The 21,319-nt window shown below is 43.3% G+C and overlaps 1 protein-coding gene across 1 annotated transcript in view; it reads right to left on the bottom strand.

Annotated features, from left to right (window-relative positions):
- The window catches only part of VAV3 (vav guanine nucleotide exchange factor 3), a 193,061-nt gene extending 176,426 nt beyond the window's left edge, over positions 1-16,635 (bottom strand). The window contains exon 1 of the mRNA XM_032218068.1: positions 16,267-16,635. Coding sequence (XP_032073959.1) covers positions 16,267-16,470 — 204 coding nt within the window. The 5' untranslated portion in view covers positions 16,471-16,635. The remainder of the gene's footprint in view (positions 1-16,266) is intronic.
- Between the last annotated feature and the right edge of the window lie 4,684 nt (positions 16,636-21,319).

Here is a 21,319-nt window from a genome sequence, read left to right as displayed (position 1 = left end):
CCTGCACAGCATGCCTTACATTATAGCAAGATGGAAGCCAGCTACACAAAGGTGACAATTATAATGCTGTTATAATATCACAAAGCAATGTTTCATCCCGATTTCTGCAGGAGGCCTGGCAAACTTGTGTCTTCTTCCCAAAACCCTTGGCCCATAAATGTTTAGCATGTGGGTTTTCACCAGGCTACCACATCAAAATTACCACACAGGAGGAATAAGTATGAAAACAACAACAACACTGGCTTATTGTATTTGCTTTACCATAAAAATTCTCAGAATCAGGATTTCAATAATGTACACCTTTTCAAATATCTACATGCTGGCTGGATTCAAATGATGTCAAAAAGAATCTAAATAATTTTAAGTGAAAAGAAAAGCATATAATTTAGAAAACAACCAGAGGTGGGTTACTGCCGGTTCGGCCTTGATCGGCCAAACCAGTAGTAGCGGGAGCGGAAGGCTCCGCCCACCTGCCTGGAGACTTCTGCGCATGCACAAAAGTGTCATGCCCGCAGGAGCGTGTCCGAACCGATAGTAACAAAATTGGCAACCTACCACTGAAAACAACAATTATTTAATTTAAAGGTGCAAAAATAAATGCAATAGGAAACATGTATATAACATGTTATGAGTTTTTTAAATTATTTTTATTTTTATTTTTCTAACACCCATGCTATAATCCCATGAAACATGTTATTTAATTAGTTATTTTTTTTGTCCACAGGGGACACTGAATTGTTATGTTTTTAACATACACATAAAAAGGCTTTTACAAATTCATTTTTTTTTATTAGATGGGATCTGATTTGTATTCATATTTTAGCCCAGAGGTACTTAATGTAGCTAACAGTAAAAAAATAAAAATGTAAATAGCATCAGCTAATAAAACGGTTCAATGATTGATTGGTTCAGTCAGAAAAGGCCTGACTGGGAAGGAAAGTCTTAATTCCTTTCTTGAAAGCTGAAAGAATGGGACATCAACACTCCTTCCCCTCACCCAAGGAAGTGCAGTTCCTAACTAGGGATGACATAGGAGAAGGTCCTTTCTTATCTGACCAACAAATGTATCTCAGAAAGTAAAGGTTTATTTAAGAAAGCATCTCCTACTATCTAATATTTCATCAGGTTCCTACTGAGAGAAATCCCAACACCCTAAACCAGTGGTTCTCAACCTTCCCAATGCCGCGACCCTTTAATACAGTTCCTCATGTTGTGGTGAACCCCAACCATAAAATTGGTTCCTAAGACCATCGAAAATATGTGTTTTCCGATGGTCTTAGGCGACCCCTGTGAAAGGGTCGTTCGACACACACCCCCAAAGGGGTCCCGACCCACAGGTTGAGAACCACTGCCCTAAACTTTTAAAATTGGGGGAGGGAGGAATCAAATCTTAAATTATACTCGGAACTACAGCAATCACCAATAGGAGCCCTGGTGGCACAGTGGTTAGAATTCAGTACTGCAAGTTAACTCTGCCCACAGTCTGGAGTGCGATTCTGACCATCTCAAGATTGACCCATCCTTCCAAAGTTAATAAGATGAGGATTCAGACTGTCGGGGGCAATATGCTGATTCTGCAAACCACTTAGAGGTGGTTTGGGGCAGTATATAAGACGTATTGCTATATAATCCTTTCAATGTGAGCTTCCAGTATCATGTTTCAGTTAGTAGCATACTGACACATATAGTACCAGTATAATACTACATATAATACAGACATTGTATATTGCTCAGGGGCAGTCTCGCGCAGAGCATATGCGGTAGCCAAGCTAGAATGCAACTAAGCTATGGGTTAATTATTGCCAATTCTGATCAACTCATAAAAAGTTCTAGCTGGCATAATTGAAGTGTGCAAACATACTCAACACAACCACACCACAAGAGAATATAGACATAAATGAGTCAAAGAGCAGTCTAACCCTGCTGATCTGAACTTCCAGGAGTACAAGCTCAACCAGAATAGACTTTGTTTCCTACTGGCCAACAGCAGCTAACTTATAAAAACCACAATGACACATTTTCTATCAGCTAACAGCACAAACCCTGGGCCTGGGGCTAGCCGCAACCTCAACACATGCACGCTTGAGACTGTATTTCCTATCCATTGTAAGAGTTTATAGTAAACTACTATAAGGCTGACAAACTGGTAGAAACTTTGCTCCTGGTAGAAAAAAAATTAATAATGCAGCATAAATGACCGGAAATAGACCTTCCAAGATCATTATTTTCTCAAATTTCTTCTTAGCTAAAATTGGAAGCAAATAAGAGGCATGATGATATTTTTCCTAATACTACAAAGACAGTGAAAGTAGTTTATTTTGTAACCTCCTGTTTAGGGAAAGGGTTCTAAGATTAAGATGTAAAATATAAATAATTAAGGCAGGAAATAAACAATTCCTTTAAGGGACTCAATGAAACGAAGGTCTTCTCTCCAGGCCACCTGTTAGGGGTGTGTGTGTGTGTGTGTGTGTGTGTGTGTGTGTGTTATATGATATTTTTTCTTATATAAATAAGAAAAAAGAGAAGCCATCAAAAGAGAAAAAGAAGAAAAAATTGATAGTGTGAAAGCTTGTGGGTAGAGTACATATATACAAACAGATGGAATCTTATGAAAAAACACAAAGATTTTAAAAACCTGTTTTAAATCATTTGTCCAAAATGTCACTTCTAAAAAGACAAGCTAATAGTGGACTGCTTCTTTCCCCAAAAAATCTCTGTTGTTGTGTCAATTTTTCAGCCGTAGTAATTTCCCACACTTAAATAACACTGAAACATGAGCTTTTGTTTCCAGTGTGTTGTGAAACCATCCTGAACTGAACAATAGGAATTAACTCCTTTTTCTTATTTGCATCTGTTTAATGCTTTAAGAACTATGGGCAATAAATCGACAGCAAGATGCATTATAAAGAACTGTTGACAGCCTAACTTGCCATCAGAGATAATAATGTGTGTCAATTTATTTACAACATTGCCAGCACAATCAGAAAAAAGTGTTATTAGATACCATACTATCACAGTAGAATTTATTTATTTATTTATTTATACATTCATTCATTCATTTATTTATTTGACTTATATACTGCTTCATAGGGCTTTCAGCCCTCTCTAAGCGGTTTACAGATTTTTAGCAAATTGAGTCAGCAAATTGCCCCCACAGTCTGGGTCCTCATTTCACCCACCTCGGAAGTACTGCAGTCAGTACTTCCGCTGACTGCAGTTCTGCAGTTCGGCTGTTCAAATCTCACCGGCTCAGGGTTGACTCAGCCTTCCATCCTTCCGAGGTGGGTAAAATGAGGACCCGGATTGTTGTTGGGGGCAACATGCTGACTCTGTAAACCGCTTAGAGAGGGCTGAAAGCCCTATGAAGCGGTATATAAGTCTAACTGCTATTGCTATTGCTAGAAGACCTCCAAGGTCTCTTCCAATTCTGTTATCCTGTATTCTGAGCAGGGGTTTGGACTCAAAAGGTTGACTCAGCCTTCCATCCTTCCGAAGTGGGTAAAATGAGGACCCGGATTGTTGTTGGGGGCAATATGTTGACTCTGTAAACCGCTTAGAGAGGGCTGAAAGCCCTATGAAGCGGTATATAAGTCTAACTGCTATTGCTATTGCTAAATTCAATACATGGGCATAAGACATTGCTGTGGGAGTTCAATGTTTAGCAGAGTGCTGGCATGAGGGAAGATAACAGAGGTATCCTTCAAGATGCAGGCATTGGTGTAGAGAGAAAAGAGTAATGGAGAGAGCACACAGCCCTACGGGGGTCTCCTGTGCTAATTGAACCGATAATCAATGTGATTCTACCTAACTTCACCGGCTGCTTCCTATCTGTCAGAAAGTTTATAATCTATCTACAAGGGTGGTCAGGCACAGCTAGCTGAGTCAGCATAAGCAACTGTTCCCTTTCCCATCTGCAATATTATTTCTTCACATAAAACCCATTTCTCTCTCTCTTTGAAAATGAAGAGATTTGGGATGAAACCCAATATTTCTTACCTTCCTTATAACACAGATTTTCTGCTATAAAAGCTACGGTTTGAGGAGACGCTGGATATTTGATGCTACTCCTTCAGCAATCAGTCTGCTCAGTTAGGTAAGGAACAATAATGGTCTTGGCCTCATGACAAAAGGCCATATAATGCCCAAAATGTCAACTAAAACTTGCTTTCGGCTCTGGAGAGTTCAAAATTGCTATTCTTCTTCCTTAATACATCATTTTATTTTATTCATGTATGTCATATATTTAACTATATAAGGTTGACTCAGCCTTCCATCCTTCCAAGGTGGGTAAAATGAGGACCCGGATTGTTGTTGGGGGCAATTTGCTGACTCTAAACCGCTTAGAGAGGGCTGAAAGCCCTATGAAGTGGTATATAAGTCTAACTATTGCTATTTTAGGTACAGGAGTGTCAAACTCAGGGCCATGGGCCAGATCTGGACTATGGGGTGCTTAAATCCAGCCTATGGGGCCACCATGGAAATATAAAAGAACCAGGCCACAGTGCCTCTGGTGGCCAAAACAGGTGTGCCCCCCGTGGCCCATTTTTGGTCTCCATAGCGTCCAGCAGCACTCTGCTGGCCAAAAACAGGCGGTTTGAAGACCTCTCAAGTTTACCGGTTTTGGGCGGTAAAGTGCTGTAGGAGGCCATTCAGGCGGAAAACATGGCAGAGGGTTTTGGCTGGCAGGGTGCTACAGGAGACGTCCGTCCCATCTCCCGCCCCGTCCCCCGCCAGCCCGCAGCAGAGAATTATAGTGCTGACCCAGCCCCGGAAGAAATCCAGTTTGACACCCCTGGTACAAGATAACAGGGTTTGTTTCTAGCTCAATATACTTCTGAAATGATCAAAACAATCCGCTTTGAGATTGAATCAACTCTTTGGATTTCAAGACAGGGCATACACTGAATAAGAGACATTTCCATACTGGGGACTCCTAACCAAATAAGGATGGCTTACTACAGGGGTGGGTTTCAGGCGGTTCGTGACGGTCCCCGCGAACCGGTTGGTCGGCGAACCCGGAAGTAAGTAACTTCCGGGAACACCGAAGGGCCCACCCGCCCACCCGCATTTCTTACCCGGTTTTGACGAGTTCTGCGCTTCCACGCATGCGCAGGATGCATACAGCGCCTGCGCGATCCTCCAGGAGCAGCTGGAGCATCGCACAGACGCTAGTACGCATGCGTGCACTGCGCGTGTGCACGAGGACGCCGCTGGCCCCGTTCCAACCGAACCGGTTGGAACGGGGCGAGAAACCCACCCCTGGCTTACTACTACTTTTTTCCTAAACAATATCCTAGGAAACGTTTGATTCCTACATTTGTATATAGAAATAGGACAACGTGTCTCTGTCCTGTTCATAAAACATACCGAACAGATAGCTGTCTAGCTTCTGCTTAAATACATCCAGTTACTACTTCTCCAGATAACCCAGTTATACTGCTCTGAACATTCAGATTTTTTTTCTAACGTTCAGTTAGAAATTGCCTAGTTTAAAATCTTTTATGTCATGTTCCACATTTTCTAACAATAAAGAGCAGATCTTGGGCTTTTTTCAACTGTCATTTCAAGTATTTGAAGAGTGATATCATATCCCTCCAGTCTTCTCAAGACGTAACTTACCCAGCTCCTTCACTACCTCCCCACTGTCATCCTTCTGTCTTCCTTGTCTGAATCCTTATATTATGGTACCCAAAACTGAATGGGATATTGAAGATAGTGCCTAATAAACACCAAATAAAGGGGAGCGAAAATGCCTACAACTGAATTTGCTTTCTGCAACCGTATCACACTTCTGATCCATATTTAGCTTGAAATCAATTTTAATGTTACGTCATTCCAAAGACACCCACGGTATAATTCATACGGTTAAAGCAATTTTTCTCCTCAGGAAGACTTTTTTTCATTTAATTTATCGTGCTTAAATCACAAAGTGAATACATGGCAGGTGTTTTCCCCCACTCCTCAGAATTAATGATAAGGCATGTCAAAGGGCATCCAGTGAATTCAAAGTTTGCTTTTATTATATGAAATGGAAATAAGTTCCAATCCTGGCGGCATAGTCTTAAGAAACCTTAAGACTCCTTCTAAGCAGATGAGATTTGTATAGCAAAACTCTGAACAACATCTACCCTCATCTATATTTTTTCTTGTTTTTTTTTATTTTTTTTTCTGTTTCAAATATGTTTTATTTTCATTTTCATTTTCATTTCATACAGTCACATATATACAGGGCGGGGCATAACCTTTTCCTAGGGGGTCACAGCAAGATCAACAGCAGTTTACAACTTCCGCGACGCCTCATTTTAAAGCCCATAAAAAACTGAATTGAATGAGCTATTAAATGTTAAATTTGCTTTAAGAATGGCTGGAAAATTCGATTCGGAAGAACAAAGGATCATTGACAGAATAAAATGCATTGCCTTTCGAGAGGCTCGCGATGCTGGAGCCAGATCTCAATTCGCCAGATCTCAATCCGGCAGAGAACATTGGGGCCATAATTAAGGATGAAGTGGAAGCTCTGATGATTCAGGAGCAAGGTCAAAATCGATATTCGGTTGAAACTTTGAGAATGAATTTGGAAACTGTGTTGAAAAATCTGGAAAATCGAGCGGAACTGTTTGAAGATTTGTTGTGTTCTTATCCACCTCGTTTGAATGCTGTTCGAAGGGCTAATGGTGGTCATACTGACTATTAAATCGTGTCAATAAACTCAGTTTTTGATGGGCTTTCGAATGGTGTATGAATTATTTGTGTTGTTATTACAAGTGTTGCTGTGACCCCCTAGGAAAAGGTTATGCCCCGCCCTGTACTGTGCATGACCGGAGCCATATAACATTGAGCAATAAACACAGCCATCCTTGTCAAAAATACTCCCCAAAATACAAACCTAATATACCACTTCAATCCTTCATATACCCTTTCTTTCACCCCCTCCAACTTTCCTTTCTCCCCTCCAACATTCCCCTCTCCTACTTCCCCTCCCCCTCTATCACTCCTTTCTCCCAATACACTCCCTCCCTTCCATCTCACCCTCCTTCCGATCCTCTCTCCCACCCTCTCTACCCCTCTTTCTTCTTTCCCTCCGCTCCTCCCTTCGGTGTATTTCTATACCCTCATCTATATTTTTGAGAACGAAAATGCATTAAGAAAAACAATCATCCTAAAAAGTTCTTTAGAGAAAGAAGTTCATTTTTTTAATTAAAAAAAAAAAGCTGCTTCAGAACTTTGAAAAAAGTGAAATGGTTTTAATTCATATTCTAAAGAAGCCATCCTCAAAAGTCAGATAATGCACATCTAGAAATTAGTAGATTGGAGAAGCCTGTTCTAAAAACAAAAATCAGACTAGCTACAGGTGATCACTTACCTGGCTCCCTGGCCTGGAAAAAAATATAAAATGTCATCAGGTGACCATCAGGACTGATAAGAGATCTCTCTTTATAATTCAAGTTCAGTAGAAGATTGCCTTTAAAAATATATTCATTCTCTTTTACACTGAATGAGATTTTGTATAACATATGAAATAAACGCTTATATAATACATTAAACCGTAAATTAAACACACAAATTTGGTTATAACACACTAAGCTAAGTCAATTCTGGTATACATCCATTGTTGCTATTGTGATTTATTGGGAGCTTGCCTCTTCAGACAATAAAATCTTAAACTCACATTAAAATAAGCCATAATGAAATTGTTTAATTTTAGTTTAGCATATTTCACAAATCCAATTTGGATTTTATCTTATAAAACCAGGATTAAACTATGACTTTACACTGGTAGAGTATTAAACAATGACAGTATATGAATCAATTCTAAAAAAAAAACCTATGATAGTATTCTTGCAATCATAGCCTATAAAAATATGGAACAATATTTTCACTAAAATTACAAATAAAGCAAAACACTGTGAAAAGTTAAAACAACTTTGAGCAAAAACTATGCCAAGTGTATGTCACTTTAAAAATAGGCAAGAAACTACCACAATTTCTTAACAAGCGTGGTTCAGATAATGTGTAATTGCCTAGATATCTAGTATCATCTAGCAGCTGAAGGAATATTACTTATCAATGCAATATTTTTAAAAGTTGCCTTCTGCCTTGTAACCGGATGTAAATATTTCAACAGGCTTTCCAAAACAATTCAAACATACTCAATACTGATAACTAAATACAGGATTTTTGTTTTGTTTTTGCAAATAAGATTAGAACTCCAGTCTGTATCAGTAAACCCTTTACATAGGTCTCAATAAAATAAATGGTTTTAATAATCAGATATTCAAAAGTATCACACACAACTGAATTTATGAATATCGGCTAGGAAAAGAGCAATGAAACATAACTAAGTTATTACGTTATAAGTCTGTGCTTATAGGTATACAGAACAAATCGCATAGAACAGTGGTCACCAATCTTTCTGACCTCAGAGACCACTAAATTCGTAATTTTAAATCCCGCGGACCACTAATATGATTTTTTTTTAAAGATAAATAGCCTTTAGTGCAATATAAAAAATGTAAATAATTTTTCTGTGGGGAGAGAGAGGTGTTTACTCAGAAGTCTAACTGAACTTACTCACAGTCACACACTTAGAAGAAAATTGTTGCACAAAACAGGAGTTCAGAGATATGCTTGAAATATGGTTACGTTGGACATAATTGGAAATTAACATGCCAATGTTGCAATATAAGTGGCCCACTGCTGAGAACACTTTAGACGGCATCTTTTCAGCAGCTGATTATCTCCAAATGGATCAATATAAAAAATGTTTCTTAAAATGCCATTCCAGATTAGTTTTGTATTTTTCAACTGAACTGTCAATACAACTTGTTTTGCCTTTTCTATTTTTTTTCTATATTTTTTTTGCAACAGGCATCATGGACACGCTCACTTTTTCACAGGGATATTATAATTTAAATGGCAAATAAGCTTGTGTCCTTACAGTAGATCAGTGTTTCTCAACCTTGGCAACTTGAAGATGTCCGGACTTCAATTCCCAGAATTCCCCAGCCAGCATTTGCTGGCTGGGGAATTCTGGGAGTTGAAGTCCGGACATCTTCAAGTTGCCAAGGTTGAGAAACACTGCAGTAGATCATACAAATAAAGGAATTTTACTCAGAGAATATACGTATGGTATACGAAGAGCTAGAGAAGTGGTTAGGAGACTGATTGAGAGTGTTTCCTCTTCCAAGTTTATTAAAAATGAAAGTATAGGGAGTCCTTGACTTGCCGCCACAATTGAGCCCAAAATTTATTTGGCTTATTAAGTGAGTTTGCTCCATTTTATAACCTTACTTTCCCCAGCTGTTAAGTGATTGTTGTTAAATTAATCAAACTGTTGTTAAGTGAATCTGGCTTCCCCATTGACTTCAGAGAAGGCTGCAAAAAGGGATCATGTGACCCCCAGGAGATTGCCGCCATCATAAATATGAGTAATTACCAAGTATCCGAATTTTGATCACATTACCATAGAGATGCTACAATGGTCGTAAGTGTGAAAACTGGTCATAAGTCGCTTTTTTCAGTGCTGTTGTGACTTTGGACACAATAATAAACTGTTGTAAGTCAAGAACTACCTGGAGATGGCATTCAGTCATGAGTAAACAACTTGTAGCTACGTATGAAACTTGTCACAAAATGTTCCGCTTCAGACTTCTGGCTTCCCACTGGCCTGAATCTTAGGATGATATCTTGACTATAAAGAAATAGATCTATGGTCCCCTGGTGCCACTAATGTAGGAAATCGTCAAGTCTGATCCTCATCAACCAGCTGATCCTCTAATCAACTCAGTGGTTTTCAATCCATGAATAGTAGAAAGCCTAAGCAATCTGATAAGAGCCGAGGTGGCGCAGTGGTTAAATGCAGCACTGCAGGCTACTTCAGCTGACTGCAGTTCTGCAGTTCGGCGGTTCAAATCTCACTAGGCTCAGGGTTGACTCAGCCTTCCATCCTTCCGAGGTGGGTGAAATGAGGACCCGGATTGTTGTTGGGGGCGATATGCTGACTCTGTAAACCGCTTAGAGAGGGCTGAAAGCCCTATGAAGCGGTATATAACTCTAACTGCTATTGCTATTGCTATTGCACAGTATCTCTGGAAAGAAGACTCACTGTTTCCCTCTCTTGAATGAAATAAAGACACAAAGAAGTTGAGATACCTGCGAAGTGTGTCATAAATGCACTAGTGCCCCTCCCAGCCAGGGCCGGATTTTCCTATAGGCTAACTAGGCTTCAGCCTAGGGCCCCAAGATCAAGAGGCGCCTACATTCAAATTGTTAGCAAAATTAAAATTACACTATTCTAAAAACAGTGGACACTAAAACACTGAACCGAAAATAAGGAGAAATTCTACGCATAAGACTAATAAACAAACATAAAAATGTATTGGTTAAGATCCTTCCAGCGCCGCGGCAGTTGGGGGGCCCGCCCACGTTCCCGGCACCGGCGGTCGGGCGAGAGGCGCGGCCGCTCCCAGTAGCCGCCCTCCGCTGGTGGCGGAGCCCACCAGCGGCCAGGCAGGTGAGGGCGAGTGAGCCGAGCCGGGCAGCTGAGCGCAGCAGGGGAGGCGGCTGGCCTCGCTGCCTTTGCCGCAGAGCAGAGCCGCCCTCCGTCGGGAGGCCAGCTATATATATTGATATATATTGATATATATCACAGCAATGATGTATTCTATTGTCTCTCATGTCATTTACAAACTTAAAAATGGGAGGTGAAAGGGCCTCATAAGTGGAATAGCCTAGGGCCTCTTTTCATCTAAATCCGGCCCTGCTCCCAGCCTTCAGGATCAAAGAGATTAGTTATCTAAATTTCAAACTACCTAACCCTTTAATTCTTTCTCAGAAACACATTGTTAATATTAGCCTACTGTAAAAAAATGGTTGCAAGCATTGCCATACAGAGATGATCAACATTAAGTACTCAACAACTCTATATGAATCAACGTCATGCAGTCCTTTTTTTTAGCAGAACTGACTGTCAGGTCAGCAACTTAAAGACCAAGGCTGATCTTGGAAATTAGAAAAACATCAGGAGAGTCGCAGACAGATGTTTTGTAATGACTAACAGACTTGTCCACAAATCAACTGCAATGGAATTGGACAATCTCTTGCCCATTTCAGTGGAAATAAATTTTAGTCATAACAAAACAACTTAAGATACTCAAATTTGCAGTTGTATGACTGGAGTTTTCATGACTCCTTCCCCTGTGCCATGCTTTTCAGTACGAATGTCAGTAATTTATTTATTTGCATCCCAACTTTATTAGGTGGCGCAGTGGTTAAATGCAGCACTGCAGGCTACGTCAGCTGACTGCTGTTCTGCAGTTCGGCGGTTCAAATCTCACCGGCTCAAGATTGACTCAGCCTTCCATCCTTCCGAGGTGGGTAAAATGAGGACCCGGATTGTTGTTGGGGGCAATATGCTGACTCTGTAAACTGCTTAGAGAGGGCTGAAAGCCTTATAAAGTGGTATATAAGTCTAACTGCTATTGCTATTGCTATTTTTACAAACACCTGTGTTTCCCCCAAAATAAGACATCTTATATTAATTTTTGCTCCAAAAGATGCATTAGTGCTTATGTTCTGGTTAGGTCTTATTTTCAGGAAAATACTGTATTAGATGCATTCATCTGGCTGACAATCTTAACTGAGAGTTATTTGGGGGGCAGGGCTTATATCACAAGCATCCTGGGGGGAAAAAACCATACTAGAGCTAACATTCCAATTGGGCCTTATTTTCAGGAGAACAGGGCAACTCAAAGCAACAAACATATCCAACACATTTTTGTCTCCTATTTTCCCCAACCACAACCTCCCTACGAAGGTGAGTTAGGCTAAGAGAGAGTGATAGGTTCAAAGTCACCCAGATGTCTTTTATGGACTTGAATTCATGGTCTCCCACTTTTTAGCCAGTTACCTTAACCACTAGACCAGTGTTTCTCAACCTTGGCAACTTGAAGATGTCTGGATTTCAACTTATGTACCATAATTGGGAGGATGTATAATAAGAGTCTCATGTACGCCACCTACTTCCATGCTTAATGTGGTTTGATGTATTTTTCTCTTGGGTGATGTTACTTTTCACGTGAAGGCAGTGTTTCTCAACCTTGGTCACACAGCGAATGCGAATGCTGGCTGGGGAATTCTGGGAGTTGAAGTCCAGACATCTTCAAGTTGCCAAGGTTGAGAAACACTGCACTAGACCCAACTGATTATTTCAGCGGGCTTAGCGCTAGGCAATAAATAAGTATATCGTTTTAAATAATTAAATTTTAAAACAATAGACTTTTACAATTTTGTAAGCAAAGGTTGGAAGCGAAGGAGAGAACTACCTTTATTTCTTGCTCCAAGTTTATTTTGGCTCAATGGTTCTTGACGGGGGGAAAAAAAGTGTAGAAAAAAATACTGACTTTGCAGCTCATTCAAGCATAGCAGGAACAAATTCTGACCGGTGTCCATGAAGCTTGTATACATAAAGCCGCATCCTGCTGGAATTCACTCATAGGTTGCCTGGACAAGCTGGCTTGTCCAGGCAACAGGGTTCCAATTTCTGACAGGTTTCTGGCTTTGGATGCAAAAAACGGGCAGACAAAGCTGGCTCCCTGCTCTACGTGGACAAGCCAACTATCAGTAGCATAATGGGAGCGTTCTAAGCGTGGCACGACAAAACCGCGCTCGACTAAAGCGCGCCCGATTAAACCGCGTCGCTGACGTCATCAACAAGGCGACAACAGCGAGCGCGGAGAAAGAAGGGCGCTTTAAATAGCGCTTTGAAAGCAAGCCGATTCAAGTTAAGGTTAGGGTTAAGGTTAGGGTTAGGGTTAGGGTTAGGTTAAGGGTTAGGATTAGGTTTAGTGTTAGGTTAAGGGTTAGGTTTAGGGTTAGGTTTAGGGTTAGGTTAAGGGTTAGGTTTAGGGTTAGGTTTAGGGTTAGGTTTAGGATTAGGTTTAGGGGGGTTAGGTTTAGGTTTAGGGGTTAATTTTAGGTTTAGCGTTTACAGCGTGCTTTTTTCTCCGCGCTGTTGTCGCGCTGTGATGACGTCAGCTACGCGGTTTCGTCGAGCGCCCTTTAGTCAAACGCGGTTTTGTGGTGGAACCGTTCTAAGAACAATCAAGCTTTCGTGGCTAAAGTTCTGTCTGCAATCTGAGTTTGTCAGCATATGTCACAAGGCTCACGCATGCAAACTTGGAATATGGGTAGTCCTTAACTTACTACCATAAATTAGCCCAAAATTCGCATGGCTAAGTGATACAGTTATGTGAGGTTTTGCCCCGTTTTCTTTCTTGTCAACAGTTGTGTTAAGTGAATCACTGCAGTTGCTAAATTAGTACGTTGGTTGTTAAGCGAGTCAGCCTTCCCTACTGCAGAAGGTGATCACGTGACCTTGGGACACTGCAACCATCATAAATATGAACCAGTTGCCAAGCATCTGAATTTTGATCGCACGACCGGGGGAGGGGGGATGCTGCAAAGGTGGGAAGTGTAGAAATGGTTATAAGTTACTTTTTTCAGTACCGTTGTAACTTCAAAAAGTCACTAAATAGCTATAGCAGTTAGACTTATATACTTCTTCATAGGGCTTTCAGCCCTCTCTAAGCGGTTTACAGAGTCAGCATATTGCCCCCACAATCTGGGTTCTCATTTTACCCACCTTGGAAGGATGGAAGGCTGAGTCAACCTTGAGCCAGTGAGATTTGAACCGCCGAGCTGCAGAACTAGCAATCAGCTGAAGTGGCTGCAGTACTGCACCCTAACCACTGCACCACCTCGGCTCTTGAATGGTTGTAAATCGAGGAATTAGCTTGTCTAGGCAGAATGGCAGTGAGTTTTTGAGAGATGTCTTGTTTTTTCATGCGGCTGAAATGATGTTAAAACTCATTTCCATTGGCTGGTCAAGATGGAGTAGCTTTCTTCAAAATTATGTTTTGTGCAGATGGGAAGCATATGGCCTTCCAGGTACTGCTAGATAAATTCCCATGAATACTGATAATTTCCCATGATGGCTAAGCTTAATGGAACTTGGAACCCAACAATAGTTTGAAGGTGGTTTCTTCAAATATCACACACAGCCAAGTCTTCTGAGCTTGCATTTAATAACCTCTTTGCAATCAGTGGGACTTTAGCCAGTGCTTCGGCTAAAATGCCACAGCAGATCCATCCCATTTGCAACCTTAAAATTAAAATTAAAGACGCCAAAGCATTATTCCAAGGCATAGCAACCGTTCTCACTTTTGTTTCGTCTGACTGAAAGATGCTTCTAGTGATTTCCTATAGATGCAATCAAGGGATAAGTTCATAAAGGTTTTGAATCTCTCGATTTAGACTTTTAGAAGGCAGGAACCGTCCTTTGTGATGCCATCTATTGTTACTGCAGATGAACAGTAATGCAAACGGCATTACTTCCTACAGGTCTCACTGCTACATGACACAGTTCCTCTTTCATTTTCTCCTACTTGCTGATCTAAGTGATTTCAGGCAAAATCCAGCCAAAGGAGATTGGGGGGGTGGGGAGTTTTAATAGTACAACAATGTATTTTAATACTGCCCTGTATTAAATCCCTCTACTGCAGTGTTTCTCAACCTTGGCCACTTGAAGATGTCTGGACTTCAACTCCCAGAATTCCCCAGCCAGCATTTGCTGGCATTCGCTGGCTGGGGAATTCTGGGAGTTGAAGTCCAGACATCTTCAGGTGACCAAGGTTGAGAAACACTGCTCTACTGCCTTCACGTGAAAAGTAACATCACCCAAGAGAAAAATAATCTTCTCCATCAAGAGGCTTAAAAGCATTAAGAAAATCCTCACCTTAATGTACTCTTTGATTAATGATGTTAAGGTACATACAGCCTGTTTCCTATAAGAGCCTCTAACCCAGTGTTTCTCAACCTTGGTCACTTGAAGATGTCTGGACTTCAACTCCCAGAATTCTGGGAGTTGAAGTCCAGACCTCTTCAAGTGACCAAGGTTGAGAAACACTGTCTTCACGTGAAAAGTAACATCACCCAAGAGAAAAATACATCAAACCACATTAAGCATGGAAGTAGGTGGCGTACATGAGACTCTTATTATACATCCTCCCAATTATGGTACAACTGAGGTCCTTATTTCTAAGTGTGTTGCTAGCTTTCTCCCCACCCCCTCGAAGGACTTTCCTTTCTTTATCCCTATCCCCCCATCCCTTTCCCCCCATCCCTATCCCCCCATCCCTATCCCCACATCCCTATCCCCCCATCCCTATCCCCCACATCCCTATCCCCACATCCCTATCCCCACATCCCTACCCCCCATCCCTACCCCCCCATCCCTATCCCCCCATCCCTACCCCCCATCCCTATCCCCCCATCCCTACCCCCCCATCCCTACTCCCCCATCCCTACCCCCCCATCCCTACCCCCCCATCCCTATCCCCCCATCCCTACCCCCCCATCCCTACCTCCCCATCCCTACCCCCCCATCTCTATCTCCCCATCCCTATCCCCCCATCCCTACCCCCCCATCCCTACCCCCCCATCCCTATCCCCCCATCCCTATCCCCCATCCCTACCCCCCATCCCTACCCCCCCATCCCTACCCCCCATCCCTACCCCCCATCCCTACCCCCCCATCCCTACCCCCCCATCCCTATCCCCCCATCCCTACCCCCTCATCCCTACCCCCCATCCCTACCCCCCCATCCCTACCCCCCATCCCTATCCCCCCATCCCTATCCCCCTATCCCCCCATCCCTATCCCCCCATCCCTATCCCCCTATCCCCCCTACCCCCCATCCCTATCCCCCCATCCCTATCCCCCTATCCCCCCTACCCCCCATCCCTACCCCCCCATCCCTACCCCCCATCCCTATCCCCCCATCCCTACCCCCCATCCCTATCCCCCCATCCCTATCCCCCTATCCCCCCATCCCTATCCCCCCATCCCTATCCCCCTATCCCCCCTACCCCCCATCCCTATCCCCCCATCCCTATCCCCCTATCCCCCCTACCCCCCATCCCTATCCCCCCATCCCTATCCCCCCATCCCGCCCCTTATCTGGCAAACCAGCCTTCCATCTGCGCTCCCAACCAGCCTCTCGCAACTCTTGGCCAAATCCAAGCAACTCTCGCTTAAGGTTGCCGGGGGGGGGGGGGAAGCCCACCACTCATCCGAAGGGACCTTCCCGGCGGCTGCGCTGCATCGGAACAAAGACATTACCCAGCAGCGCAGACGGGGATGTAGGAAGGCGCGCAAAGGGAAGGGATTCCAAGGCACGCGGAAGAGAGCCACGGCGTCCCTCTTACCTGGGACATCTGCGGCCTCAGGTTGATCTCCTTGAGGTTGAGGGCGCCCGGGCGCAAGTTGTTGAGCAGCTGGCAAAGCAGGACGCCGTCGCGGAGGGTCTGGGCCAGGTCGAACACCTGCGCCGCGTCCCAAGTCACCCGGTGGTTGACCGGCAGCACCCGGCACTGGATGAGCCAGTGAGCGCATTGCTTCCAAGGCTCCATCGCGCGCGCCCCGCCGCCCGCCCGTCCAGGCGCTCGCAGCCACAGCAGCCAAACTCCCCAAGAAGCGCCGAGGTTTCCCCGAGCAGCTGCCGCGCTGGCTCTCCCGTCCGAGCCTCCTTCCTGCCTCGCCTGCCTGCCTGCCTGCCTGCCTGCCTTTCTTCCTGCCGCAGCCACTCGCCTCCTTTCCAGCCCGGCGCGCAGAGAAGAAGAGCAGCAGCTGAAAGGCGGCCGAGAGGCTGAGCCTGCGGTTCCCCTCCGGCCCCTCCCTCCCTCCAGGCGCAGACACACCGCCGGTGGTGGAGGGGGGGGAGAGAAAAACAAGAGCGCGTGCGCCCCCCTCCCTCCCTCCCTCCCTCCTTCCCTCCGCGCGCGCTTGGCCTCGAACCGGCGTCCCCCCGGTCAGCAGGCGCGAGGGGCGCTCGGCTCTCACGGGTGTGGGCTGGGGTCGTAGCAAACAGTCCCCAATTGAGAGGGTGGGAGGTCGAGCTTTAGAACAGCAACAACAGCCAACACACAAAGGGAAGACAAATGAATGCTAAATCCCAGCGCTGTCAACCAACAAGACCCCCCCCCAAAAAAAGAAAGAGTGGTAGGGAGGGGGGGGACAGTCATCACTTTCCGTGAAACAATTAATTGCACACTTGCGGTGCTTTCACAACAATTGGCCGACAAACGCTTGGGTGCGCTTAAGTTTCACGCTGTGTATTTAGAGGCAGTTTCTTTTGGGGGGGGGAGAATTGCTTTGTAAAAGGCAAGATGGTTTATTTGAATTTTTAAAAAAACGGATTGACTTCTTTTTTTTTAAAGTAATCTTTATTAGTTATACATTTTTTTAAGAGTAAAACATACAAATACAAATACAATTTTTTTAAAGTAATCTTTATTAGTTATACAATTTTTTTAAGTCAAACATACAAATACAAATACATTTTTTAAGTAATCTTTATTAGTTATACATTTTTTTAAGAGTCAAACATACAAATACAAATACAATTTTTTTAAGTAATCTTTATTAGTTATACATGTTTTAAGAGTCAAACATACAAATACAAATACAATTTTTGTAAAGTAATCTTTATTAGTTATACATTTTTTTAAGAGTCAAACATACAAATACAAATACAATTTTTTTTAAAGTAATCTTTATTAGTTATACATTTTTTAAGAGTCAAACATACAAATACAATTTTAAACATACAACCCCCCCTCTCCCTCCCCCCCCCCCCCGCGGTGACAGTCATTCACAGCCCAACTTTTTTCTTTCCTTCCTCATTGTTAGGTCTCTAAGCCACATCTTCTCATTACAAAATTCAGGGATCTATTATAGCAATAGCAGATAGACTTATATACCGCTTCATAGGGCTTTCAGCCCTCTCTAAGCGGTTTACAGAGTCAGCATATTGCCCCCAACAATCCGGGTCCTCATTTTACCCACCTTGGAAGGATGGAAGGCTGAGTCAACCCTGAGCCGGTGAGATTTGAACAGCCGAACTGCAGAACTGCAGTCAGCTGAAGTAGCCTGCAGTGCTACATTTAACCACTGCACCACCTCGGCTCTCTTTATTACAATACCCATGTTCACTTTTAACTTTCCCCGTTTTAAGTCCCTGCTGTTCTCCTTGTCGCCCACATATACCATGCCCCTATTTCGAATGGTATGGTTGTTGTGCTTTTTAACTATGTATAGTTTTGTGTTCTTGTTAAATTGTTTGTATCTCCCCCTTCCCTTTTTCAGTTGTGAGCCACCCTGAGTCCCCTTAGGGAAAAGGGCGGCATACAAAGGAAATAAAACTCTAACAAAAACTCTAACCATAAGTTCCAGTTAAGCTAATGTTCCGTTTCTCCTTTGTCCCTCAGCCGACCCGTCATTCTGTCCATTTCTGCACATTCATAGATCTTTTTAATTATAGCATCTTCCGACGGTATGGTAGTGGATTTCCAAAATTGTGCATAGGTTATTCTTGCGGCCACAATTATATGTAGGCTCAAATGCCATATTGAACTGCTCATGTTTTCTGGTTTAATGCTTAGTAGAAGGTTCTCGGGTCTCCATTCCATGTTTGCCCAAAACGGATTGACTTCTGATTTCACATACTTCGCAGAAGACTGAGAGCTGGGAGCTGGCACTTAAAAGCTTGCCAGATCTTTGCTTGTATATACAGTACCTGCGCTGTGGGCAGGCTTAAATTTTCTTATCCCCAGGCTTTCCTTGGCAAAAAAGAAGCCGTTTTGCCAGGCAGCAGAAGTTGGGGACCGATGAAGCGTGGAAGATAAAATAGTATTAGTATTTAATCAATTTATAGGCCGCCAAATCCCGAAGGACTCCGGGCGGCTTACAGAAAATACATTTTTTTAAAAATAATAATAAAGAATTAAATAAAACAGAGGAAAAAACAAATTAAAAACCACATCATGCACCCAATCTGGTCGGGGCTGGACCTCAGTCATGAGGTCAACAGCCCGGGGCCTGCCGGAATAGCCAGGTCTTGAGAGCCTTTCGGAAGGCCATGAGAGTGGGTAGGGTCTGGATCTCTGGGGGCAGTTCATTCCATAGGGTCGGAGCGGCTACAGAGAAGGCCCTCCCCCGGGGAGCCGCCAGCCGACATTGTCTGGCTGACGGCACATGGAGAAGGCCGACCCTGTGCGATCTTATCGGCCGTTGGGAGTTATGCGGCAGAAGACGGTCTTGCAGATATCCGGGGCCTGTCCTTGCCACAACACTTCTTGAATTGGCCGGCTTCCACCTTCCTCTTTACATGAGGCAGCAAAAACATCTCGGTTGTCCCGACCACAAATGTAACAATAAATAAAAAATAAAGTTCTGCAATAAAATAGTTCATTTGAGGGAAAGAGCTGGCACACGCAGTGCAAGAGAAGTTCACACTGCGATAGGTTAGAAGTACCTATGCCACACTCGATGGAAGGTATTGCAATGAGAGTAGGCAGAAACCTGTGAATAATAGCAATAGCAATAGCAGTTAGACTTATATACCGCTTCATAGGGCTTTCAGCCCTCTCTAAGCGGTTTACAGAGTCAGCATATCACCCCCAACAACAATCCGGGTCCTCATTTTACCCACCTCGGAAGGATGGAAGGCTGAGTCAACCCTGAGCCGGTGAGATTTGAACAGCCGAACTGCAGATAGCAGTCAGCTGAAGTAGCCTGCAGTACTGCACTCTAACCACTGCGCCACCTCGGCGCAGTTGTGAGTTCATTTCATTTCATTTCAAGGTCTTATCATATTTAGCTAGCAGAAACCAGCCTGTTCTCAAGAATACAATTTACCACCGTAATTGAGCCCCAAATTTCTGTTGTTAAGTGAGATATTTGTTAAGTAAGTTTTGCCCCATTTTAAGACCTTTCTTGCCACGGTTGTTCAGTGAATCACGGTAGTTGTGAAGTTAGTAACATGATTGTTCAGTCACTTTGCTTGTCACATAATCCTGGTTGGGACACAGCAACGGTCATAAATATGAATCAGTTGCCAAGCATCTGAATTTTGATAACACGATCAAATAACATGGGAATGATGGAAAGGTCGTAAAAAACAGTCGTAGGTCACATTTTTAGTGCTGTTGTAACTATGAACTTTTGTCATTAAACAAACTGTTGTAAGTCAAGGACGACTTGTACCTTTGCTGCCATCATGTGGCCATCAGGATTTATGCAACCTAAATATAACTTGCTTAACTTATTTGGATATCCTGATCATTTAAGGACAAAAATTGTGTATTAGAAATGATGGACAACTTATGCATAAATTTACATTTGTCCTTTCTGTTAGGTTGTAAAATAGTGGTCTATGGCTTCCGGTGTAGTTATCAAATATGGTTACCAAGTATTAAATTGTATTATTAAGTATTATTGTTTATATGTTACGTTTACATGCTCTGAGCCATTCTTTGGGTTCAAAAACAATTGAGCCATCTCCTCCCACTGTCAATAGCAATAGCACTTATATAGCAATAGCAATAGCAGTTAGACTTATATACCGCTTCTCTAAGCGGTTTACAGAGTCAGCATATCACCCCAACAATCCGGGTCCTCATTTCACCCACCTCGGAAGGATGGAAGGCTGAGTCAACCCTGAGCCGGTGAGATTTGAACCGCTGAACTGCAGAACTGCAGTCAGCTGAAGTAGCCTGAAGTGCTGCACTCTAACCACTGTGCCACCTCGGCTCTATAGTGATATATCACTTCACAATGTTTTACAGCTCTCCCTAAGCAGTTTACAGAGTCAGCCTATTGCCCCCAACAATCTGGGTCCTCATTTTACTGACCAAAGAAGGATGGAAGGCTGAGTCAACCTTGAGCTTGGTGAGAGTCAAACTCCCAAATTGCAGGCAGCCGGCAATCAGCAGAAGTAGCCTGCAGTACTACATTCTAACCACTGCGTCACCGTGGCTCTTACACATTCATCTTCAGCAAATATGGGATTTCTAGGAAGACTTCACTTGCACAGTGAAGCCATCTCAGTCTCCAGCGAGGAAGATCAACTAATTACCCAGTAAATAGGTCACAAGGCACAGGGGAATTAGCTAATCAGAACAATTCACTTCTAAATAAAATCCTCACCCAAAAATACCACTACTAGTGACACAATTAAGTAGCCTATATCCAGGATGGTGAATCTATGGCACACGTGCCACAGGTGGCACAGAGAACCCTCCCTGTGGGCATACCAGCCGTCGCCCCAGCCCAGCTCCATAGTGCATGCCAGTGGTGGGTTTCAAATTTTTTTGGAACCTACTCTGTGGGTGTGGCCTCCTTTGTAGGAGTGGCTTGCCAGCCATGTGACCTGGTGGGAGTGGCTTGCCGGCCATGTGTTCTCTCTCTGTCTCTCTCTCT

Source organism: Thamnophis elegans, chromosome 5 (genome assembly GCF_009769535.1).
Source record: "Thamnophis elegans isolate rThaEle1 chromosome 5, rThaEle1.pri, whole genome shotgun sequence".
Lineage (NCBI taxonomy): Eukaryota > Metazoa > Chordata > Lepidosauria > Squamata > Colubridae > Thamnophis > Thamnophis elegans.
Note: the sequence above shows the minus strand (reverse complement) of the source record. Positions and strands in the feature narration are given on the sequence as shown.